The sequence below is a fragment of the Mobula hypostoma genome, chromosome X1 (assembly GCF_963921235.1).
Source record: "Mobula hypostoma chromosome X1, sMobHyp1.1, whole genome shotgun sequence".
In the NCBI taxonomy this organism is placed as follows: Eukaryota; Metazoa; Chordata; class Chondrichthyes; order Myliobatiformes; family Myliobatidae; genus Mobula; species Mobula hypostoma.
The window spans coordinates 9,069,645-9,095,995 of NC_086128.1; the positions used below are offsets into that span (position 1 = coordinate 9,069,645).

The window sequence follows — 26,351 nt, forward strand, 5'->3', positions numbered from 1 at the left end:
GGGGCAACAGCAAGACAGCCAGACTTACCCCACAGAGGCAAGGACAAGACAAGACAAACACCAAAGAACAACACAGTTCCTATCTAGCTCCAGCCATAGAACTAGACCGAGGTGCAGGCGAGGGCTACAGACGAGGGCTAGAGGCGAGAGGGGCAGAGAAGGGATTCAGACAGCGGGGTAGGACAGGAATGACAGACCGCCAGGGACAGGACATGACTTGGTACTCGGATGCCGCCAGGGACAGGACTTGACTTGGTACTTGGATGCCGCCAGGGCCAGGACCAGGACTTGGACTTGGACGTGGTACTTGGATGCCGCCAGGGCCAGGACTTGACTTGGTACTCGGATGCCACCAGGGCCAGGACTTGGACTTGGATGTGGTACTTGGATGCCGCCAGAGCCAGGACTTGGACGTGGTACTTGGATGCCGCCAGAGCCAGGACTTGGACGTGGTACTTGGATGCCGCCAGGGCCAGGACTTGACTTGGTACTTGGATGCCGCCAGGACCAGGACTTGACTTGGTACTCGGATGCCACCAGGGCCAGGACTTGGACTTGGATGTGGTACTTGGATGCCGCCGGAGCCAGGACTTGGACGTGGTACTTGGATGCCGCCAGGGACAGGACTTGACTTAGTACTCGGATGCGGCCAGGGCCAGGACTTGACTTAGTACTCGGATGCCGCCAGGGAAAGGACTTGACTTGGTACTCGGATGCCGCCAGGGAAAGGACTTGACTTGGTACTTGGATGCCGCTAGGGCCAGGACTTGACTTGGTACTCGGATGCCACCAGGGCCAGGACTTGGACTTGGATGTGGTACTTGGATGCCGCCGGAGCCAGGACTTGGACGTGGTACTTGGATGCCGCCAGGGACAGGACTTGACTTGGTACTTGGATGCCGCCAGGGCCAGGACTTGACTTGGTACTCGGATGCCACCAGGGCCAGGACTTGGACTTGGATGTGGTACTTGGATGCTGCCGGAGCCAGGACTTGGACGTGATACCTGGATGCCGCCGGAGCCAGGATGTGGTACTTGGATGCCACCGGAGCCAGGACGTGGTGCTTGGAACCTCCGGGTGGTGGCGAGCTCTAGACTCGGCCCAGGAACAGTAGACAGCGGCTCCTGATTCTCTCCGGCTGGTTAACTGACGGACCCACCTTGATGAGGAAACTTTGCAGGCTCGCTTTGGCGAGGTAACTGGACAGGGTTGCTCCGGTGAGGAGAGGCGAATTACCGGCACTCGCTTCGGCAGAGACTAGGCTTGCTCTGGCCAGATGATATCGGCACCACGTGACTTTGATGACTTTGTAGACACTCCCGCGCCGAACGGCTGAAAGCTGGAGGCTATAAACTACCAGTTCAGCCGACGTTAATTGCCTCTAATCACCAAAGCCAAGGGACACGGGAAAACAGGGAATCAACGGTCCGGATCGTAACATAAACAAGGTAAATTTAAAGGGACCCCGATCCGGACCATGACAGGTAGAGGATATGCGTTGTTTCGTCATGGAGTTTGCGATCAATTTGTAGTGAACTGACCCATCAGACTTGAGCACGGTTACGACCAGAGCAACCCACTCTGAGTACTGCAGTGGCTCTATCATAAGACCTTAAGATATAGGAGCAAATTAGGCCATTTGGCCCATCGAGTCTGCTCCACCATTTCATCATGGCTGATCCAATTTTCCTCTCAGCCCCAATCTCTGGCTGTCTTCCCATAACCCTTCATGCCCTGACCAATCAAGAATCTGCCTTAAATATACAGGAAGACTTGGCAATGGATTCCACAGATTCACCACTCTCTGGCTGAAGAAATTCCTCCTCATTTCTGCTCTAAAAGGTCACCCCTATATTCTGAGTCTGTGTCCTAAGGTCTTAGACTCTCCCGGCATAGGAAACATCCTCTCCACATCCACTCTATCAAGGCCTTTCACCATTCAACTGGTTTCAATTAGGTCACCCCTCATCCTTCTGAATTCTAGTGAATACAGGCTGAGAGACATCAAACGCTCTTCATATGACAAGCCAATCAATACAGGAAACATTTTTGTGAACCTCTTTTGAACCCTCTCCAATTTCAGCACATCCTTTCTTACAATACTCCACGTGAAGTTAGAGAATTGGGAAGCTTTTAAAAGCCAACAGAAGGCAACTAAAAGAGTCATTTCTCACAGCTCACAATACTCCAAGTGAGGCCTCACCAGTGCTTTACAAATTCTCAACATTATATCATTGTTTTTATATTCTTGTCCAATTGAAATGAATGCAAACATTACATTTGCCTTCCTCACCACAGAATCAACCTACAAATTAACCTTAGGGAATCCTGCACAGGGACTCCCAAGTCCCTTTGTGTCTCAATTTTTTTTGTATTTTCCCTCTACTTAGAAAACAGTCTACTCTTTCATTTCTTCTACCAAAGTGCATGACCATACACTTCCCAGCACTATACTCCATTTGCAATTTCTTTGCCAATTCTCCTGATCTGTCTAACTCCTTCTGTAGCCTCTCTACTTCCTCAACACTACTTGCCCCTCCAGCAATCTTTGTATCATCTGAAAGCTTGGCAACAAAGCCATCAATTCAATCATCTAAATCATTTATATACAGCATAAAAAGAAGTGGTCCCAACACCAACCCCTGCGGAACGCCTCTAGTCACTGGCAGCCAACCGGAAAAGGATCCTTTTATTCCCACTCGCTGCCTCCTACCAATCAGCTAATGCTCTAACCACCTTAGTAACTTTCCTGTAATACCATGGGCTCTTACCTTGATAAGCAGCCTCATATGTGGCAGCTTGTCAAAGGCCTTCTGAAAGTCCAGATATACAACATCCACTGCATCCCCTTTATCTATCCTACTTGTAATCTCCTCAAAGAATTCCGACGGGTGCATCAGGGAGGATTCCCTGAAGGAAAACATGGTGACTTAGATTTTGTCTTCCTTTTGTGTTGCAACTCATCCTGTTGACTGCCATTTTGTCCTCTCCTTGCTTGGAATCTCACTATGCATTGCCTTTGTTTATAAATCAGCTACCTTATCCTCTACACTATCACTCCTGTTCCCAGCCCTCTGCCAAATTAGTTCAAACCCTTGCGAACAACTCTAGCCAACCTGCCTGCAAGAATATTGAACCCCCTCAGGTTCAGGTGTAACCCGTTTGTTTTGCACAGATCATACCTTCCCCAGAAGAGATCCCAAAGATCCATAAATTTGAACCCCTGCCCCCTTCAGCTGTTCCTCAGCCATACATCCACCTGCCAAATCATCGTATTCTTACCCTCATTGGCACTTGGCATAGGCATCAATGCAGAGATTACTATATTGGAGGTCCTGTTTCTCAGCTTTCTACCTAGCTCCTTAAAATCTCTCTTCAGGGCTTCCTCACCTTGTCCACCTATGTCATTGGTGCCAATATGTACCAAGATTTCTGGCTAATCACTCTCGCCCTTGAGAATGCCATGGACCTGACCTGAGACTACCCTGATCCTGACACCAGGAGACAGCATCCCATCTGGATGTCTCTATAGCACCCACAGAACTTCATCTCTGTTCCTCTGACAATGGAATCTCCCATCCCCACTGCAGTCATCTTCACCTCTCTGCTCTCCTGAGTCTGTGCCAGAGACCTGGTCACTGTGGCTTCCCCGCCACCCCCCAGCGGGTTATACCCCTCAATAGTATCTGAAGTTATACACTTATTATTGAGGGGAATGGCCACAGGTGTACTCTGCACTGGCTGTGCATTTCTCCTCCTTCTCCTGTCAGTCACCCAGTTACCTGTCTCCTGCAACCTCAGGGTGACTACCTCCCTGAAGCTCCTGTCTATCACCCCCTCATTCTCCTGTTTCTCCCATATGAGTTGAAGGTCATCGAGCTGCAGCTCCAGTTCCTTATTATGTTCTCTCAGGAGCTGCAGCTTGGCGCACCTGGTGCAGACGTGTTTAGCTTGGAGACAAGATATCTCCCAGACTTCCCACGTCCCACACAACACTGCCCCAGGAGCCATTCTCACTGAACTACTGTGCCCTAACAGATGAAGAATGAACAAATAAGAACAGAGAGAATAACTTACAAGATACTTAACCTCACCCAAGCCTGATGAGCCAAAGCCACTCTGAAGACTGGCACACTCACAATAATGTCTGCTCTGCCTGTACTTGAGTTACTTTTATTGGCTCCTTCTAATGAATTCTTCTTGCTGGTTGGTCGCTCTTCAACTCATAGAAACTGCTGCAAAGCTCTGCCTTTTAATTCTTGAACGCAGACCTGATTGAAAGGTACCTCTTCTTACGCACCCCCTGACGCTGATTCACCAACTCAGGGAAAACTGTCGCAAAGCTCTGCCTTTTAAAAGTTGAACGCAGACCCGACTGAAAGATGGCTCTTTTTACGCACCGCCTCCTGCTAATTGGTCACTCCTCAGCTCAGAGAAACTGCTGCAATGCTCTGCCTTTTAAATCTTGAACTTGGACCTGACTGAAAGGTAGCTTTTTTATGCACCACCTGACATTGATTGCCCAACTCAGAGAAAACTCTCTGTAGTCAGTTTTGTTCTTCTTCTACCTTTGGGCCCACCACATACAGCACTGGGTGGGCTTTCTAAAACATCAACTGGCAGTTCCCCTTAAACTTGAACTTAGTTTCTAGACCACAGTATTGTCCTGAAGCATCAGCTGGGAAAACCCACAGTTGCTTTTGCAATTAAGAATCCAATGCGGGGATTCACCCAATACAGTGGACGCAGGATAGCACCGATGGCATCTTTCTCAACAAATTAAGCTGTTGACCACCCTTGACTGCACGCGTTAGTAAAACAGGTCCCACTAGTGAACCATGCACATCCACACTTTCTCCAGTGTAGCTACAGAACACAGAGTTTGGCCATCATAATTTTGGAATCTGGTGTAAGGATAATTCGCTTAGCAAGATGCGGTTGATCCCCATGTCAAGCTCAGATTTCATGGGCTGGTGGTCCACTGTGAGTGTAACCAAGTAAGAGACTGGTTTTGGTGGGCCATGTCATGGGTTTGGAAACTCTTCACTCTGGCCACCCCCTTGTTCAGAGTTGATTGAATTCTGCCGGTTTCTCATGGTGCATTGCTCAGTGAAGGACGCCTTCTCGAGGTGCCTGACCTGACTGAACTTGCAGACTGTCTTTTGATGTTTGCAATCAGACCATTGGGCATGACTTTCTCCACAGTGATGGCATCTCTGTGGAGACTTGCATGACCTCTGTGCAGACTGTAGGCTGCGGGTCGGTATCCGCTGACAAGCACTGATGCTTTCGGAAGGGCGCTGAATCTGTGTAAGACCTCTCTTGACTGCCTCCCAGTGGCAGGCTGTGGAGCACGCCTTGTCGCAGGACAAATCATGATTTTCAGACAGGAAGCTCTACTGTGTCCTCGCATCATGGACTCCAACTATTAGCGCTTGGATAAGCATCACATCTTTGAATATACTCAGTGGATATCTTTGTACTTGCATTCCTGCGCCACTAGGGCCAGTCTTGTGATGAAATTATCTACGTTCTTATCAGGGGTCTGTCGCAGCTGTGACAACCTGAAGCATGCTGTAAAAATATTGTCCTGCATCCCCAGACGTTGCCCAAGGCCTCAAATGCATCTGTCAGTTCAGATTCATTCTGTAGGTGGAGAGCATTAAAATATTTCTGCCCGAGTTCTCCCAAGTGCATGCAGTGCAGCTTGAGTTTCATTGTCTCCTCCAGCTTTGCTGCTGGTGTTAAAAAATGGTTGGAGCTCAAAGTAGTCCAGGAAGGTCATCTTCCATTGCAGTCAGGTTCCAGGGGTGCAGCCCAAAATGGATTGGGCGTTTGAAGTAGAGGGTCCAGTCTTGTTTTGATCCTCCTTGCCCAATGTTATGTCTGTACGTCGCAAGAATAACAATGGAGTTGTATAATTAAACTTTTTTACTGAGTCATGTTAGTAAGAGTGTGGAATGATGAACCGGACCTGCCGAGATAAAAAACATGCACACTCAAAAGCCTGTGTAAATAGAGAGTGCCTTCCACGTGTTCCGTGCGTGATCAAGCTGCCACGTTATCATGATCAATCCAATACGGTTCATGGAGTCTAGAAAAAATACCAGAAGCACTCAGCAAGTCAGGCTACATCTGTGGAGAGAGAAACAGTTAACATTGTAGATCAGAGATTCTGTGTCAGAACTGAAATCAAAGCAAAAGATCTTGGTCAGCAGCTGGGAAGGTGGAGGAGGGGATGTCTCATAAAACTTTGGTGATACTGGGAAATAAGTTGCAAACAAGGTTATCTGCTGGGTGAGTGAATGAGAGCAGATAGAGAGTGAGAAGGTAGACAAGAGCATATGGGAGTTGCAAAACGCAGAACAGGAGGACAAATCCAGCATGTCGGGCCACTTCCAGAGAAAAAATAAAGTATTTTTTAAAATGGTCAGTCGATATTATGTATGGATGATTGATAAAACTAAAAAGTCAATTTACCTGAAGTCATAGACTTCAAATTTAAGTTCGGAGGCTGGAATGTGATCACAGGGAAGATGGGGTTCTGTTCCTTAATACAGCACTGAGCCACACTGTAACCATACAGGTGGTGAAAGACTGCAGAGTGAGAGTGAGATGGGGAATTAAAGTGGCAGGTGACAGTAAGCTCAGGGTCATTCCTGCAGATTGAACACAAGTGCTCTGTAAAGCAGCACCCCCGCCCCAATCAGAGTTTGGTTACATTATGAGAGGGAATGCAGTACACCAGACTGGAAGTGAATCAGTGCTTCACCTTGGGTCCCTGGATGGGGGAAGAACAGAGAAGAAACCCAGATGTCTGCAGTGTGCAGAGATGGAAAATGAGGTGCTATTCCTCGAGCATTTCACTTAAGTGGACTCACTATGTCAGATTTCAACAAGTTCCAGTGAACAAATAATCTGTTTCCATCTGATGGTTAAAAAGTAAGTATGGATTTGGGCAAGACACCGGAATATCCCCTATGGAGGTGTTATGCAGAGAGACATGTTGGTGAGAGGATGCCTCCTGTGCTTCATTATAATTTCCCAATAAGTTAAATGCTCAAAAGATGCTGAAACACCTTTTCAATTCTTCTTGTCAATACTTGTTGATCCTTTTTCCAGAATTAAACAGTGCACTGTGGTGAACATGAATGATCTGGTGACTGTGCATCATGAAATGGGACACGTCCAATACTTCATTCAGTACAAAGACCAGCACGTCTTGTTTCGTGACGGTGCTAACCCTGGGTTCCATGAGGCCATCGGTGATGTAATGGCTCTGTCAGTATCCACACCGAAACACCTTCAAAGCATTGGGCTGCTCGACAAGGTGGAGAACAACAGAGGTAAACCAAAGGCTCTTACTCCACGATGTCTCTGAGGTCATGGGAGCTGGTGGCTTGCTGGCATCTGGCTAAGCTGTGTATCATTGAAAGCATAGAAAATATACCACACAGAAGGATGCCTTCACCCCATGGTGTACATGCTGATCAAGGCAAAACTACCTGTAACAGTAATCCACCTTCCTGTACTGCGTCCTGAGTCCTACAATCACAGATACACATCCAACTACAGGTTAAATGTGATGTGGGTGTTCTCCACATCCTCTCCAATACAATCCCTACTCTCATGTAATGTAGAGACCAGAACTCTACATGGTACCTGAGTCATAATCTAACTTGTGCTGTAATCAGTAACTGCTTACAGCACACGTTGGATTATGGCCTAATAGTCCTATTCATGCACCAGTGCAATTGCCCTGCTCTCAAACATTACCAGTTGTCTAATAAAGCAAATAGGCATCCTACATAACTTTTCACACAACTTCTTCACATGGAGGATCTGTGGATGAGCCCTTCACCGGACCCCAAACAGTCCTTCAACGTGAGGCAACACTTCACGTGTGAATCTGTTGGAGTTGTCTATTGTATCCGATGCTCCGGATGTGGCCTCCTCAACATTGGTGAGACCTGATGTACAAACGTTTGTAGATTTGGGGACCATTGTGTCAAGTACCTCCACCCCATCCATAAAAATCAGGACTTCCTGATGGCCAACTATTTTAATTCCAGTCCTCATTGCCATTCTGACATGTTGGTCCATGGCTTCCTCTTCTGCCATAATGAGGCCACTTGCAGGTTGGAGGAGCAACACCATCATTAACCTGATGGCATGAACATCAACTTCTGCAACTTCAGTAATTACTCCCCCTTCCCTTTTTCTCTCTTTTTCCCTTCCCCATCTGTTTTCTCTCTCAGCCTTTTCCTCCTCACCTGCCCATCACCTCCTTCTGGTTCCCCTCCTCCTTCCCTTTCTCCCATGGTCCACTCTCCTCTCCTATAGGATTCCTTCTTCTTCAACCTCTGCCACCTATCCCCTCCCAGCTTCCTCATTTCATTCTCCCTCTCACCTTCCCCCTCACCTGGTTTCAGCTGTCACCTGCCAGCTTGTACTCCTTCCTCTCCCCCCACCTTCTTATTCTGGCTTCTGCCCCCCTCCTCTCCAGTCCTGATAAAGGGTCTCAACCCAAGACGTTGACTGTTTATTCCCCTCTATGGATGGTCCCCGACCTGCTAATTTCCTTCAGCATTTTGTGCGTGTTGTCCAAGATTTCCAGCATCTGCAGAATCTCTTGTATTTAATATCTCCTGAACAATTTGTTGGGGAAACACTAGACCTCTCTGCCTGCCCTCTCCTGATCTGCGCACTGACTGGATCTACTGAAAAACACAATCCAGTCAGCCTCACAGAACACACAGAGTGTACACAGAAGCTGCACTCCTCCATCCGAGATGAGACAGTTTGCCTCCTTCAGCTTCAACTTGCTCACAGAGCAGAAACCAGAATAATTTATTTAATTCTTCAAATATGTTGGTGTTGCCTCTCCAAAGTCCCTCACTCACTGAAGTCTACAATCCACTTCAAATACTAGAGGGATAGAAAGTTTGAAGGAGGTGTGTGGGGAAGGACTTGAAAGAGGATGGTAGATGCCTGGAACAGGCTGCCAGGGCTGGCAGGGGAAGCAAGTACTCCCACTGCCGCCCTGGCAGCCTGTCGTGGCATTTAAGGAGCTGTTAGATAGACACAGGAATAGGCAGGGAATGGAGGGATATGGATCATGTGTGTAGGGAGGTAGTTTAATTCATGGGTTGAAAGGCCTGTTCCTGAGCCTATGTCCATTGTCTCTGTGCTGAGTGGACACTCCTGATCTCACTAAAACATGCTGTGCTTGAGCAGAAGCAACCAATTTATAGAACCAAATTCCTCAGGTTCTAGTCCATTTAACAGTAACTCCAGTCCTTCAGTTCCAGATAGAATCAGGTTTAATGTCACCGGCATATGTCATGAGTTTGACAGCTTTCTGTTAACTTATCACAAATGAAAATGATTGCGAGATGAAGAAAACCTAACGGTAAATTACATGAAGAGTGACATGGGACGAAAGCGGCCTTTTACTCACCAAGCTGCACACTCAGTGAGTGCCGAAGTCAGTCAGTACTACAGAGAGAGGGCATTACGTTCAGAGGATAGAGTGCTCAATGAATGCTGCACTCATTTTGCATCAACTGATTTTCCAAACAGGTGGCTTAAGGTGGGCTGAACGGCCTTCCTATTTGCACCATCCTGGGTTATTTGATGTTCATTATCAGCAGCAGGTAGCTGCTCTCTGCTTACACCAGAACTTAGTAGAACTTTTACTGCTAACGTAACTATTATGGAATATAATGACTGGAGCTTTCTCTCCACAGAAAGTGATATTAACTACCTGATGAGCATGGCCTTGAGGAAAATTGCTTTTCTCCCATTTGGCTACCTGATTGACCAGTGGCGATGGAAGGTTTTTGATGGGCGGATCCCTGAATCTCACTACAACCAAGAATGGTGGAATCTGAGGTACAGTATAGTGACTGTCATTCTGTGATTGTGCGTGTCACAAGTATAACTCTTGGGTGTCATATTATCAAAGGTCCTGTGAGTATCTAAGCACTTCACGTACACTGGCCCCCCATTACTGCCAGAAAACATGTACAGATTGTGAAACAAGATTCTTTTCCAGAAATCCAATTTGACTGCCCAATCCTAATGCTGTGTACATACATCTATTGATGCTTCTGGACACATCTTCAGTGATGTTCCTGGAATCATCGGGTGTTTCGAGTCTTTCAACATCATACAACCTCCTCCAGGTGATCCAGCCGGGGCTGATCAGACCCCAGCTTGTGTCCAGATGGCTAGTTACTTATGACTCCATGGCTCCCCTCTTTTGAGCCACAGCCATCTTGAGGCCCTCTCTGCCGCATCGGTGGTACTGCGGATGGCTCTCCTCTTCCTCTGTCCCTCGATGCCCAAAATGCTGAAGGCTCTAACTAAAGAATGGGCTATGAATCCCCTACAACCAACCTCCACTGGGAGACACCTCGCTCTCCATCCAGCCTGCTGACAGTTGCTGACCAGTCCTGCGTACTTGAAGAGCTTCCTTTCAAAGGCCTCTTCCAAGCGATCTTCCCATGGGACTGTCAGCTCCAGCAGCACCACTTGCTTAGTAGACTCAGACACTAGATTCTAACATTTTCCTTCAGTTTAAATGATCTGAAATTCTCTAACAATTATTGCCTTTAAATCCCATTAATTTCTCCTATACTATTTTCCCACTAATTCATTATAGATCTTCTGTTCTTCACTATTACTGAAAGGTTTGTAACATCAGACACAATATTTTCTTTAATTTCTCCTCTATTTCATTATCCCACAATATATTTTCTCCTCTCACTGGGGAACCCACATTAACTTTTACTAATACTTTCCTTTATACATTTCAATGGAAGCTTTATTATGGTTCTATGCTATTTTCTATCTTACTCTTATAAATAATTTTCCTTTTCCTTACCAATTTCCTGCCCATCCTGTGCTAAGTTCAGAAATGCTCCCAAATTCCAGGCTTACTGCTCTTTTTGGCAATGTTACAGGTCTTTTACTTCTTTCTTTATCTTCCTGATAGGTTGTTGTGGATTAAAGAGATATACACTTAGTAGAAAGTTTATTAGGTACACCTGTATGCCCGTTCATTAATGCAAATATCTAATCAGCCAATCATGTGGCAGCAACTCAGTGTACAAAAACATGCAGACATGGTCAAGAAGTTCAGTTGTTGTTCAGACCAAACATCAGAATGAGGAAGAAATGTGATCTAAGTGAATTTGACCGATGGGGTGATTTGAGTATCTTAGACACTCCTAGGATTTTCCTGTACAACAGTCTCTAGAGTTTACAGAGAATGGTGCAAAAAAAAAACCAGAGAGAAAACACCTTTCCCACATAGTGTTTAATGCAGAGGAGTTCTTCATCTTGAGAGAAACCAGGAAGTGGTAGAGCTGATGCCCTGAGATTACATGGAGTCAAGGAAGATGCTGTGACTGTAGGGCTGTACTCTCTACCATTTACCCCTCTAGTGCTTCTGACCTATGGGAACAACTGGACTCACGCAGAGAGAATGATGGAAGAATGTGGGGCCGGGGTGGTCTAACTCACCTTATGATCTGTGAGCTGATCATTTTCATCTCTATACTACGAATTACAACAACACTTAATTTTTCACTTTCTCCCATTGGGGTTACTAAGATTCCAGAATGTATCAAGTGCAAGACTTTTTATGACAGCATTTCCTGACCCATGGCCTCCCAATCACGAAGAACCAGAAAAACAGGTTGATGGGAATACCATGATCTCCATTTCCTCTCCATATCACATACTCATCATCACTATTGGGTCTGAGTTCTGGAATTCACCATCTGACAACCTTCACCACATAGACATCAGAAGTTCAAGAGTAAAGGGCCTCCTTCTCTAGAATAATTAGTAATAAGCAATCATTGCTAGTGAGGCCATGGTGGATCCTTTTGTGAATGATTACCAGTCAAATCCTATCAAGATGTTCATATGTTATTGGCTGCACTCAGTATGCTTCCCCCCTAGATCCTGAGGAGAATTTTTTTTTAAAGCTTGAGGATAGATGCAAAACTTGGGTCTGTTTTGTGCCCCTCTTACCTTGTACATCTTATCCACAGGTTAAACTATCAAGGTGTGTGCCCTCCTGTTCCTCGCACAGAGGAAGATTTTGATCCTGGTGCAAAATTCCACGTTCCTTCAGCTGTCCCATACATCAGGTATGTCTGGACACAGATATTTCTCCAGCTCTAATTGTGTCAATGTATCTGATAGTCTGTTTAACACAAAGATCTCAAGTTTTCAAATCTTCAGAGTTATCCGACAGACACCAGAACATAAAAAATGATCTCCTTCACCCAGCAATCCAGGGAGAAAATCAACATGATATTAATAATGTTGTTTTCTTTCTTCAGCAATCAATTATAAAGTTAACAGAGGTGAGAAAAATACAGTTTCACAGCCTGGAGGTGGGTTGGGGGTGGGGGGGGGTGGAGGTGGAAGGTCACCAGATGGAAATTGCAAAAATTTGTCCACTCAAAGACATTGACCATTTGTCATATCATCAGAATAACATCATAAATGTTTCAGTCAGAAGAATATTGAGACATGGTCTGATTAAATGATCTGGAGCTTAGATATAGTGTGTGACGTGAGAATTTGGCCAATTCAGGAAAAATTCTTGAGAAAAAGGCTCACAGTGTAGGAGATCACAAACTAGCACATTGACAAAACACAGAAAGACAAGCATTTAAGTGTCTTTGGTTGGTAAAATCTAATGAGCAGCATGCTACAAACACTGGGTCTTGACTTTTTACAATTTCTACAAATGACTTGGATGAAGGCAGCAAAGGTATGGTTGCTAATATACTGATGACACAACGAAAGGTAGGAAAACAAGAACTGAAGAGGGCATAAGAAGGCAAGGATATGTGGGAGCCTGGAAGAGTGAGCGAGGACTTTTGCCTGATAAGAATTAAATCATGAAGTGGATGTGCAGATTTATGTGGAGAGGATGTATTCTCTTAAAATAAGTGGCCGCCCATTGAAGAGAAAGATGCAACAACTTATTTTCTCTCAGAGTGTCATAAGCCTTTGGAATCTCTTTCTCAAAAGCATTGGAAGCAGAATCTTGAATTTTTTTTGCAGCAGAGGTAGGTACTGTATATTCTTGACGAATAAGAGGATCAAAGGTTATGGCAATGAAGAGTTTACAGTCAGATTGGACATGATCTTATTAAGTAATAGAGCAGGCTTGAGGGTTCCAGTGTTGACCACAGTTTGTGTGTTTGACTGTACCTGTTATGACTAATGTTAGCTTCAGGCACTAACTGTTCCAGTTTTGTTTGTTGATAAATGCACAATGGTGTGCGAGCACTTAGTTCTATGGCTTACAATTTAAAAGGTAAATAAGAGCCCTATCTTTACCGGATTAAAATGTTCAAAAACTAAATTTGATATCAAACAAAAATGTCAATTAATTGAATACATAAAGTAAGAGAGATCAGACCCTATTACTGTTACCTGTGACACACACTCATTATGTAGACCAGTAGTTGGTCCTGTTGATGTATTGTACTTGCAATTTGTGCAATTATTTACAACACAGTAACAGACCCTTCCAGCCAACGAGCCCGCACCACCTCATTCACCTGGCACTCAACGTCAGTAAGACGAAAGAGCTGATTGTGGACTTCAGGAAGGGTAAGACTAAGGAACACATACCAATCGTCATAGAGGGATCAGAAGTGGAGAGAGTAAGCAGTTTCAAGTTCCTGGGTGTCAAGATCTCTGAGGATCTAACCTGGTCCCAACATATCAATGTAGTTATAAAGAAGGCAAGACAGTGATTATACTTTATTAGGAGTTTGAAGAGATGGTATGTCGACAAATACACTCAAAAACTTCTATAGATGTACTGTGGAGAGCATTCTGACAGGCTGCATCACTGTCTGGTCTGGAGGGGCTACTGCACAGGACTGAAAGAAGCTGCAGAGGGTTGTAAATCTAGTCAGCTCCATCTTGGGTACTAGCCTACAAAGTACCAGGACATCTTCAGGGAGCAGTGTCTCAGGAAGGCAGCGTCCATTAGTAAGGACCTCCAGCACCCAGGACATGCCCTTTTCTCACTGTTACCATCAGGTAGGAGGTACAGAAGCCTGAAGACACACTCAGCGATTCAGGAACAGCTTCTTCCCCTCTGCCATCCGATTCCTAAATAGACATTGAACCCTTGGACACTACCTCACTTTTTTTAATATACAGTATTTCTATTTTTTGCACGACTTTTAAAATCTATTTAATACACATATACTGCAATTGATTTACTTGTTTATTTATTATTATTTTTATTTTTATTTTATTTATTATTTTTTCTCTTCTAGATTATGTACTGCATTGAACTGCTGCTGCTAAGTTAACAAATTTCACGTCACATGCCGGTGATAATAAACCCGATTCTGATTACACCCATATGACCAATTAACATCATTGGAACACGGTCACGAGAGAACATACAAACTCCTTGTAGGCAGCGATGGAATTGAATTCGAGTCACTGGTGCTGTAATTGTAATGCTACTATGCTGTCTCAATGATTATTGATAATAATCATTGGATTAGTGTCTGATCCAACTGCAAAGTGGGAGATAAGGTCCACAAGAGCTACTTGTTGAACTAATGGCCCACAGATTGCAAGATGAAAGACCACATCTGCTCCTGCTTCTCCTGCATTGGTGAAGCAGATGGATAGACCTGATGAAGAGCCTTGGCTCAAAATGTCGACTGTTTATTCTTCTCCATGGATGCTGAGTTCCTTCAGCATTTTGTGTGTGTTACTCAGGATTTCCAGCATCAGCAGAATCTCTTGTGTTTATGGTTGGGTGCTGATTAAAGAGACACAGGCAGAACCAATGAACGTGCTGCTTATCCGCATTCCTCACCTTTGATACCCCGAAGATGTAGATGGCCTCCATAGAAACATAGAAAGCCTACAGCACAATACACGCCCTTTGGCCCACAATGCTGTCCCGAACATGACCTTACCTTAGAAATTACCTAGGGTTACCCATAGCCCTCTATTTTTCTGAGCTCCATGTACCTGTTCAGCAGTCACTTAAAAGACTCTATTGTATCCGCCTCCACCGCCGTCACCAGCAGCCCATTCCACACGCTCACCACTCTCTGCGTAAAATAACTTACCCCTGACATCTCCTCTGTACCTACTTCCAAGCACCTTCAAACTGTGCCCTCTTGCAGCAACCATTTCAGCCCTGGGGAAAAAGCCTCTGACTATCCACACGATCAATGCCTCTCATCATCTTATACACCTCTATCAGGTCACCTCTCATCCTCTGTTGCTCCACGGAGAAAAGGCCGAGTTCACTCAACCTATTCTCATAATGCATGCTCCCCAATCCAGGGAACATCCTTGTAAATCTCCTCTGCACCCTTTCTATGGTTTCCACATCTTTCCTGTAGTGAGGCGACTAGAAATGAGCATATTACTCCAAGTGGGGCCTGACCAGGGTCCTAGATAGTTGCAAGATTACCCCTTGGCTCATAAACTCAATCCCATGATTGATGAAGGCCAATGCATCGTATACCTTCTTAACCACAGAGTCAACCTGCGCAGCAGCCTAATTGAGTCATCCAGATAAAACCAACATTCTTTGTGAACCGCAGGTGGTGACCAGAATCAGAAATAGGAATCCGGTGTGAGGGGCAGGAAGGAGATCCAAATGATTTCACAGGAATTAAATTGAATTCTATGCAATAACCTACTGAAATGATTCTGTTCAGCAGAATAATGACAACATTACTGATCTTCATGAACATGTTCAGCTATCCAATACCCCTGAAATCTTCTTGCCTCATTTTTTCTCAGGTACTTTGTAAGCTATATCATCCAGTTCCAGTTCCACGAGAGTCTTTGTAAAGTTGCTAATCATACGGGGCCTCTCCACAAATGTGACATCTACCGATCAAAAGAAGCTGGACAACGCATTGGGTAAGGACAATGTAAAAGGACCATCATGGTCTACATCTAGAATTATGCTACATTGTGTAGCTCTTCAGTGAAACACGTCAATACCAATAATAGGGCTGCAACATTTGAGGTTGCAGTCTAGAAGTCCAGAGGACTTACCTATATGGAATTTAAATTGAATTGAGATTTGGTGATGATAATCAGAAATGGATTGCCTTTAAACCTATGATAATAACATTTAAGAAGCATTTAGGCAAAAGACATGAAGAGGCTGGGAATGAAGGATATAGACCATGTGCAGCCAGATGAGTAGTTTAAATTGGCATTAAGATCAGCACAGACATCTTGGGCCAAAGGACCTCAGTTCTGTACAGTTCCATACTGAACTCGACGTTCTATCTAACTGACTGAAACTCTTTGACAAGGGTGGGGTTGCATTTATATAACACTCGACCCTCTTCCCCCACCATGTGAACTCCAGCTGCCCTCTGAAATGGTCTATCAAGCCAATACTACCTTCTCAAGGGCACTTGGGTATAAGCATTGTCCCTGTTATAGAGACCCCGATCTCAGAAACTAAATAAAGCAAACGAAAGTTACACATTAGCTCAAAATTAACATTCACATGCAGAGGTGCCACAGGGCAGAAAACAGAAAATCACTTTATTCAAGCCCTGCTTTCCTCTGCCAAGGCTTACAAGGCTCCATTGGCATGTCTTGGGAAACTTCCCACTGCTGTAATGCACAGTCAGCTCGGCTTGCACTCATCAAGACCTCACAACACCACCAACAGTCAGACCAGGGATTCAGTCAGATAGTCCCTGACCTTACACATTTCCATCTCCTTTCAACAGGGCCATCATGGTCTCACTGGAAGAGACCACTGGCTATCCACTGGGAAACTTTCTTGGATCCCTGAAATAAGGGATATCAGCTGCTCACAAGATATTCCAGTTCAGGATAATCTAGGAACCTTTTGCTTTATAGTCAATAAAGGGTTCCTAGATTGTAACTTTCCAAGTGTGACAGTGGACAATTGTGTACAGAACTGGAGGAGATAGCAGAATGAACACTTTGCTTCAATTATTCACTTTGGAAAAGGACCTTGGCGATTGTAGGGATGACTTACAGTGGACTGAAAAGCTTGAGCATATAAATATTAAGAAAGAGAATGTGCTGGAGCTTTTGGAAAGCATCAAGTTGGATAAGTCACCGGGACCTGACGATATGTACACCAGGCTACTGTGGGAGGCGAGCGAGGAGATTGCTGAGCCTCTGGCAATGATCTTTGCATCATCAATGGAGACGCGAGAGGTTCCGGAGGATTGGAGGGTTGTGGATGTTGTTCCCTTATTCAAGAAATGGAGTAGAGATAGCCCAGGAAACGATAGACCAGTGAGTCTTACTTCAGTGGTTGGTAAGTTGATGAAAAAGATCCTGAGAGGCAGGATTTATAAACATTTGGAGAGGCAATGATATGATTAGGAATAGTCAGCATGGCTTTGTGAAAGGCAGCTTATGCCTTATGAGCCTGATTGAATTTTTGAGGATGTAGGTAGAGCAGTAGATGTAGTGTATATGGATTTCAGCAAGGCATTTGATAAGGTACCCCATGCAAGGCTTATTGAGAAAGTAAGGAGGCATGGGATCTAATGAGACATCGCTTTGTGGATCCAGAACTGGCTTGCCCACAGAAGACAAAGAGTGGCTATAGACAGGTCATGTTCTGCATGGAGGTCGGTGACCAGTAATGTGCCTCAGGGTTCTGTTCTGGGACCCCTACTCTTCGTGATTTTTATAAATGACCTGGATGAGGAAGTGGAGGGATGGGTTAGTAAATTTGCTGATGACTGTGGCAGATGGAGTTCAACCCAGATAAGCGTGAGGTGGTTCATTTTGGTAGGTCAAATATGATGACAGAATATAGTATTAATGGTAGTGGCAGTGTGGAGGATCAGAGGGATCTTGGGGTACGAGTCCATTGGACACTCAAAGTTGCTGTGCAGGTTGACTCTGTGGTTAAGAAAGCATATGGTGTATTGGCCTTCATCAGTCGTGGGATTGAGTTTAGGAGCCAAGAGGTAATGTTGCAGCTATATAGGACCCTGGTCAGACCCCACTTGGTGTACTGTGTTCAGTTCTGTTCGCCTCACTACAGGAAGGATGTGGAAACTATAGAAAGGGTGCAGAGGAGATTTACAAGGATGTTGCCTGGATTGGGGACCATGCCTTATGAGAAAAGGTTAAGTGAACTCAGCCTTTTCTCCTTTGAGCGACAGAGGATGAGAGGTGACCTGATAGAGGTGTATAAGATGATGAGAGGCATTGATCATGTGGATTGTCAGAGGCTTTTTCCCAGAGCTGAAATGGCTATCATGAGAGGGCACAGTTTTAAGGTGCTTGGAAGTAGGTACAGAGGAGCTGTCAGGGGTAAGTTTTTTACGCAGAGAGTGGTGAGTGCGTGGAATGGGCTGCCGGTGACAGTGGTGGAGGCGGATACGATAGGGTCTTTTAAGAGACTCCTGGATAGGTACATGGAGCTCAGAAAAATAGAGGGCTCTGGGTAACCCTAGTAATTTCTAAGGTAAGGACATGTTTGTCAGGAGTCCAAGGGCCTGTATTGTGCTGTAGGTTTTCTATATTTCTAAGTCATTTAACCTTGCAAAGCCATGACCAACAGTAGAGTACAAATCCCTGCAGTGTAATAGAGCCAGTCGTATTTTGGGTGGAACTCTCTGATTTACCTTCTCTCCTCAAAACTCTGCTATCTGTGACTCAGGACCAGATCTGGTGTCTGACTCCTCTGTGTCTCCACCTCAGGGATGCCATGAAGCTAGGAAGCAGCAAGCCATGGTACGAGGCCATGAAAATGATCACTGGGGGCACACGCATGTCAGCTGCTTCCCTGCTGAAGTACTTTGAGCCGCTGAACGAATGGCTCAAAACTGAAAACACGAAGAACAATGAGGTATTGGGATGGCCCGACTCTAACTGGAGGCCAGGTTAGTAATGTTAAAAAAGTAAAAAAAAACTTCCGAAGAGGGTGTCCCTTAAATCTAGATCTCAGGACCTCAGGGTGATCACACAAGGCAATGCAGAAATCCAGGAGTCATCTCACACTCCTCACACGCTAAACAACTGCCTGACCATCAACCTCCACTTGCCCACGCGATCAATCCATATTCACCAACCAACCCCTACTATACTCTCTGTTACGTATGCGCGGTGCAAGAATGACAATGGAGTAGTATTGTTTAACGTTTTTACTTGTAATGTTAGTAACAGTACACGCCGGACAGCTTGCAGTGTGGAACTGACGAACTGGGCCTACTGAGACAAAAAACGTGCACGCTAGAAAGCCTGCGCCAAAAAGAGAAAGCCCTCCTTGCATAGGAGGCCCAATCGATTCATTGTGCTATCAAATGGCCGCATCCACACTCACCACATTCTCACAATCAGTATGATATGGTGCACTCTCTCCGCCTACCTACAAGGCCCCTCACCTAGCAACTCAACAACCCCCTCACGTACCACACCTAATATACTTTCCCTCCATGCCTCCAACATCTCACTATTTTTGGCTCTCTTTTAGCACTAGTGATTTATTTATTTTTTTATATACTGTATAGTGGCCACTTTATTATGTATCTCTGGTACCTCATAAAGTGGCCAGTGAGTATACGTTCATGGTCTTCTGCTGCTGTAGCCCATCCACTTCAAGGTTCGACATGCTATGCATTCAGAGATGCTCTTCTGCACACCACTGTTGTAACGTGTGGTTATTTGAGTTACTGTCACCTTCCTGTCAGCTTGAACCAGTCTGACCATTCTCCTCTGACCTCTCTCATTAACAAGGCATTTTCACCCACAGAACTACCTCTCACTGGATGTGTTTTTTGTTTCTCACACCATTCACTGTAAACTCTAGAGACTGTTGTGTGTGATAATCCCAGGAGATCATCAGTTTCTGAGACACTCAAACCACCACGTCTGGCACCAACAATCATTCTGGGGTCAAAATCACTTAGGTCACATTTCTTCCCCATTCTGATGTTTGGTCTGAACAACAAATGAACCTCTTGACCATATCTGCGTGCTTTTATGCATTGAGCTGCTGCCACGTGATTGGCTGATTAGATACAGTACTGTGCAAAATTCTAGCTATATATATATATATATATGTGTGTGTGTCTAAGACTTTTGCTCAGTACTCTATTTGCATTAACGATCAGGTATACAGGTGTACCAAATAAAGTGGCCACTGAGTGTGTATTCCTTATTGTAATTTATCATCTTTTTTATGTATTGCACTGTACTGTTGCCACAAAGAAAACCAAATTTCATGATATATGTGAGTGATGATAATCCTGATTCTGATATGGGTCTCTGTTGTTGACTGAGAGTGGAAGGGGGCAGGGAGACAGGAATCACGGTTGGGAAAGGGGAAGTGAGAGACCCATTATCAATAAACCAATTGTTTGGAATCAAACAACCTTGTCTGGTGTTTCAGGGTTGGGTGTGTCTGCACCTGCACCAGCACCTGCCCCCGGCACTCCTCTGCCACCTGTCCCACACCCCTCCCACAGTGCTCCACCCTCACCATTCCCAATGTCCTTTGCTCCTGCCAAATTTTCAAAGTCGCTTTCCACTCCACGTTGACAAATACAGTACTGTGCAAGAGTCTTAGGCACCCTAGCTAAATATATTTGGGTAAGTATAGTCAAAATCATCATTACTGTACCTACTCATGCTGAATCACTCTACATACACCTGCCATAATACCTTCAGATTCAGTTTCAGTTCATTTATTTATCACGTGTACATCAAAACACACAGTGAAATGCATCGTTTGTGTTAACAAACAACAAAATCTAAGGGTATGCTGGGCACAGCCCGCAAGTGTCACCACACGTTCCAGCACCAACATAGCGTGTCCACCATGTCCGGCAGAACCATACAGAACACAAGGAAACAGAGTACAAAACAACAGCAGCCCTATTCCTCCCTCCCACAAACCCACACACATGGACAGCCTCCAGCCTCCAGTTTCCAGGCTTCAACCTCAGGACTTCTGATCAGCCTTTGGGTTCCAGTCTTTGGTATCAACCCCCAGACTAACCAATGACAGGCTCCCAAACCCCAGATGAGCTCCAGGTTGGAACACGGGGCAGACTGCCAGACCAGCCCTCATGCCTGCCACTCGCATGACATTCGAACATGGGGTGAAGGCCTAGACGGTGGATGTCCTTCATCAACCAATACACATCATAATTTAACTAATGGAATATATACTGCATCCAGTCACCAATGCTTTCTATGAAACATTTATTACTTTTATTATTATTAGCTTCAAAAATGCATGGGAATATTTAAATAAAGTCAGACTTTCATAAGCCATGTCATACTTAACCCGACGAGCCCTTGTATATAAAACGTACACAGCTAGTCCTGTAGTTTGTGGCTTTAACTAAGTGTTCTAATCTATTGAAAAACAAATTGTTCATCTACCTGTAACATTCATTTATTGCCATTTGATTATCTGCCAACGTCTGTCTCCAACTGCATATAAGATCAATATATTCACAGCTCACCCTTATCTGCTTAACTGATTGAATAATGGCTTTTTATTTCTATATCAATGAATTTTGCATAATGTTTAATCCATAGCCATCCCAAAATTTTACTGTGATAAGATAGATTCCAGGAAGGCTCAATCACCTTCTCCATGCCACTCTGTTGGTGAAAAAAAAGAGACTACTCCGAGTCTCTGTGAAATGGTTACTGCCTACTCAATGTAATGTGTGGCGCATGGCCAAGTGGTTAGGGCACTGGGCTCATGATCTGAAGGTCGTGGGTTCGAGTCTCGGCCAAGGCAGTGTGTTGTGTCTTTGAGCAAGGCACTTAACCACACATCGCTCCAGTCCACCCAGCTGAAAATGGGTACCAGCAAATGCTGGGGGTTAACCTCGCAATAGACTGCCGTCCTATCCGGGGGGAGTCTTTTACTCTCAGTCGCTTCACGCCACAGAAACCGGGTAAGAGCCGCAAGGCTCAGGACAGACTTTGACTTTGACTCAATGCAATAGGTCCTGGGCCAATAGACTGGCTCTTCAAGGCATCTCTGGATAACTGTCTAGGTACAAGAAAGGCATTAAAGCCTAATAGATTGTTCCCCTTTATTTCAAAGCAGCTGCAATAAAAACAGGTGGGAGATTGGTTCCAATTGTACAACACGGGCACTGGCCCTGGCATGTTTGATGACAGCATTTAGTCTGACCATTACCTTGGGAGAATTAAATTGACTTTGGAATTGTGGAGTGTGGATTTTTGGAATTTGGAGAATTGCATAAATCAGGCTAATACCTCATTCAGAATGGAATATTAAGGAATGGACTAACCAATGGGGCTAAAATGATGAATCAGTATCGCAGATACAGAGGGCATAGAGAAATCATAGAGTGTAAAGTTAGACTCGACCATGGTAGCGTAGGGGTTAGCACAATGCTTGAGGCATTCCGAAGTTTGGAGTTCAATTCCATCATCCTCTGTCAGGAGACTCCATATGTCCTGTGGGTTTTTCTTAGTCGTCCAGTTTCCTCTCACAGGTTAATAGGTTAATTGGTCCATAAGACCATAAGATATAGGAGCAGAATTAGGCTATTTGGCCCATTGAGTCTGCTCCGCCATTTCATCACGGCTGATAAAATTTTCCCTCCCACCTCCAGTCTCCTGCCTTCCCCGTATCCCTTCATTGCCCTGACCAGTCAAGAACCTATCAACCTCTGCCTTAAATATACATAAAGACCTGGCCTCCACAGCCACCTGTGGCAATGAATTCCACAGATTCACCACCCTCTGGCTAAAGAAATTCCTCCTCATCTCTGTTCTAAAAGGACACCCCTCTATTGTGAGGCTGTGTCCTCTGGTCTTAGACTCTCCCACAATAGGAAGTATCCTCTCCACATCCACTCTATCAAGGCCTTTCACCATTCGATAGGTTTCAATGAGGGCACCCCTCATTCTACTGAATTCCAGCGAATACAGGCCCGGAGCCATCAAACACTCTTCAAAAGACAAGCCGTTTAATCCTGGAATCATTTTCGCTAACTTCCTTTGAACCCTCTCCAGATTCAGCACATCCTTTCTAAGATAAGGGGCCCAAAACTGCTCACAATACTCCAAGTGAGGCCTCACCAATGCTTTATAAAGCCTCAACATTACATCCCTGCTTTTATATTCTAGCACAAGGACTCTCAAATCCCTTTGCACCTCAAATTTTTGTATTTTCTCTCCATTAGACAATAATCAACCCTTTCATTTCTTCTACCAAAGTGCATGACCATATAGCCAAAGACCATAGAGCTTAGGCCAGAGACCGTAGTCCACAGACTGTAGAGCACAGACCAAAGACTATATAGTGCTGACACTGTATTCCACTTCTTTGCCGATTCTCCTAATCTGTCCAAGTCCTTCTGTAACCTCCCTATTTCCTGAGAACTACCTGCCCCTCCACCTATCTTCATATTGTCAGCAAACTTTGCAACAAAGCCATCAATTTCATCATCCAAATCATTGACATACAATGTAAAAATAACACAGACCCCTGCAGAATACCACTAATCTCTGGCAGCCATCCAGAAAAGGCTCCCTTTATTCCCACTCTTTGCCACCTGCCAATCAGCCACAGCTTTATCCATGCTAGAATCTTTCCTGTAATGCCATGGTCATTGTAAATTGTCCCGTGATTAGGTTAGCGTTAAATCAGGGTTGTTGGGGGTTGCTGGGCCTACTCTGCACTGCATATCTAAATTAAAAAAAATAAACAAATGGGCTATTCAGGATTGAAATCAAGAAGCATAAATGAAAATCCCAAACCTTCTCTGTGAACAGCATGCCAACATAGAGTGTGGGGAGCAGGGATGTTTAGCTGGGGTTTTGAAAGCTTTGTAGTATTTTGAGCTGAGCAACCCAAGGTCCATGCAGGAAGGCTGCGAGATTTGCCCTGATCACTTGTATGGAGCAGAGCAGGCTGCATGTCTCCGAAATTTACCTCCTCACAACAGGGATTAACTTTCACTCCTTTCTTTTCAGTTGCTGGCTCCACTGTACCTCCAAGTCCAACAGCAACAGCTTCCACTGCAGAAGGGAGTTCTGTGTATTTCCTGGGATTGAGTTTAGACCCAAGCCAGGCAAAGGCAGGGCAGTGGATCTTGTTTACACTGGCCTTGGTTCTGGCCATAGCTGTCATAGGCCTTTCCATAAAAATGTTTAAAAGAAAGTGAAGTCCTAACAAATCATTGTCTGACTGCCAAATGGATCGAAAGGAAATCTTGTCAGGGCAGAACTTTTTCACTACACAAAACAAAAAATAATCAGTGTTCAATTTGTTAATCTGGTCTCAGAATGGTTAATCAGTCACTTGTACATCCTCTAGCAGTGATTAAGTAATCAGTACAGGGATATGGAATAATCGTGCAAATGGTTCCCTTATGTTTGTAATTCACTGTAATTCTTGAATGTAAATCCCAGCAATTTCTGGTTACATTGTTGAGATTCCATTATGTATGTTGGAAATGCAACCATGCTGAATTGCAGTGAAACCGAGGCCACATGTATAAAGCTCCAATGAGTAAGTTTCAGCAGAGAAAATGCAACAGTACACAGACACAATGGAAATGTAACTGCATCTTACAATGGTGTAAGTTCAGGCAAATCCAACTGTAATGGAAATGTTTTCTGATTGGGTATTTAACCAAAAATAGGGTTGACATATTCCAGCAATGAAAGCTGTATTTTCCACTCAAAGCCCTGAGCCCCCACTCTTTATTGAATTCCCTGGCACGTTAGGAGCAGGCAGTGTCCTCTCGAGCATGAGACCTGAACCCATTCAAGCTTTGCGAGGCAGAGGTGGTCCCACAGCACATCAGGTCTGGTGAGAGTTTGCCAAGCAATTGGATTGTCAAATTTTGAGAAGAATGTAAGATTTTTCAAACAATTGCAAGGAGAAGCCATTAAATGAGGATTCCTAGAGTGGGAAGTGAATGCAGTGGGATGCTATTGAAGTTCACTGACATACTCACTGCACCTCAACAAAAAAATTACTTCATTTGCTGTTGATTATTTTAAAGCGGGTAACATGAACAGCACTGTGCCAGCTTCTATCTTACCTCCATAAGACATTAAGATTGTCTCTAAATATTTTAAACTCCATTTCTCTTCTAAAATGATGAACTGTTGAAGAAGTGCTAATGTCATCCTTGCAATGGCTCAGCCAATGTGTCCTGTGTGCTGAAGAGCTGCAGTAAGTGTTCAGCTGCCAAGATTTGCTTGGCAGCTTGTATGGAGTTGATTGAGCTCAACAAGGATGAGAGTTGAAAGTTTATAATTAGACAGAGAGGTGAAACTCAGTCAGTCAGAACTCCTGATTGCCACTTAGAGATATCCAATGGATGTGGAACAATGAGATGGACAGGTTAGGCTACGTTGCCCAGCTGACTGGGTAGTCCATCAACGCTCGCCATCAAGCCTTGTGTGAAGGACAACAAAGTTACCAGAATTCAACCAGTGCTCGTCAAGAAACAAACCCAACAACTTCAAAGAATAAAAATGGTGAGAAAAATATATCAAGATCCCACCCAAGAAAAATCTGGAGACACTTATTGAAAAATATCCTGCTGTGTTCTAGAAAAATCTTGTTTCTTTCGCGTATTTGCATGCATTCATTGCATGATTTACATGATTTATGTACAAGTTCCAATCCATGTTCTGTGGCAATTCATATACTAAGTGAGTGAAGGACCTGATGTAACTAACAGCATGCACAATATATTTAGCTGTTTTGAACTGTATTCTGTTCTTTTTACCTTATTCACTGTAGTGTCATTATCACAACCTATGGAATCCTTTGCCTTTCCATCACACTGTATCGGTATTGGATTTGATTTATTACTGTCATATGCACCAAGATATGGTGAAAAGCTTGTCTTGCATACTTTTTTATACAAATTAAATCATTACACAGTACATTGAGCTAGATCAAGGTAAAACAATAACAATGCATGAAGTGTAAAAGCTACAGAGAAGGTTCCGTACAGTTAAACGGTGCAAGATCATAACAAAATGGATTGTGAGCCCAAGAGTCCGTCTTATTGTACAAGAGGCCTGAGCAAAAATCTGATAACAATCGTGAGCCTGGTGATACGTGCTTTCAGGTTTTTTAATCTTCAGCCTGATGAGAGAGAGGGTAAGAGAGAATGTCTACGGTGGGTCGGGTCTTCGCTGGCTGCTAAACTGGGGCAGTGAGAGGAATAGACAGACTCCATGGAGAGAGGCTGGTTTCTGTGATTTTAGCTATATCTAAAATTTTTTAAACTGAAAATGCTGAAGATACTCAACCTATCAGGCAGAGAGAGAGAAACAG

General features: G+C 44.5%; 1 protein-coding gene across 2 annotated transcripts in view; it reads left to right on the forward strand.

Moving 5' to 3' along the window:
* The window catches only part of ace (angiotensin I converting enzyme (peptidyl-dipeptidase A) 1), a 155,248-nt gene that overhangs the window by 101,651 nt on the left and 27,246 nt on the right, over window positions 1–26,351 (forward strand). The window contains exons 20-25 of one of the 2 annotated variants that reach the window (XM_063037759.1): window positions 7,124–7,347; window positions 9,751–9,895; window positions 12,067–12,165; window positions 15,830–15,952; window positions 18,752–18,933; window positions 24,023–25,779. In XM_063037759.1, the coding sequence (XP_062893829.1) occupies window positions 7,124–7,347; window positions 9,751–9,895; window positions 12,067–12,165; window positions 15,830–15,952; window positions 18,752–18,933; window positions 24,023–24,213 (964 nt within the window). In that variant the 3' untranslated portion in view covers window positions 24,214–25,779. Of the gene's footprint in view, window positions 1–7,123; window positions 7,348–9,750; window positions 9,896–12,066; window positions 12,166–15,829; window positions 15,953–18,751; window positions 18,934–24,022; window positions 25,780–26,351 lie in introns of those variants that run through there. The other variant, XM_063037760.1, reaches the window with a different exon arrangement.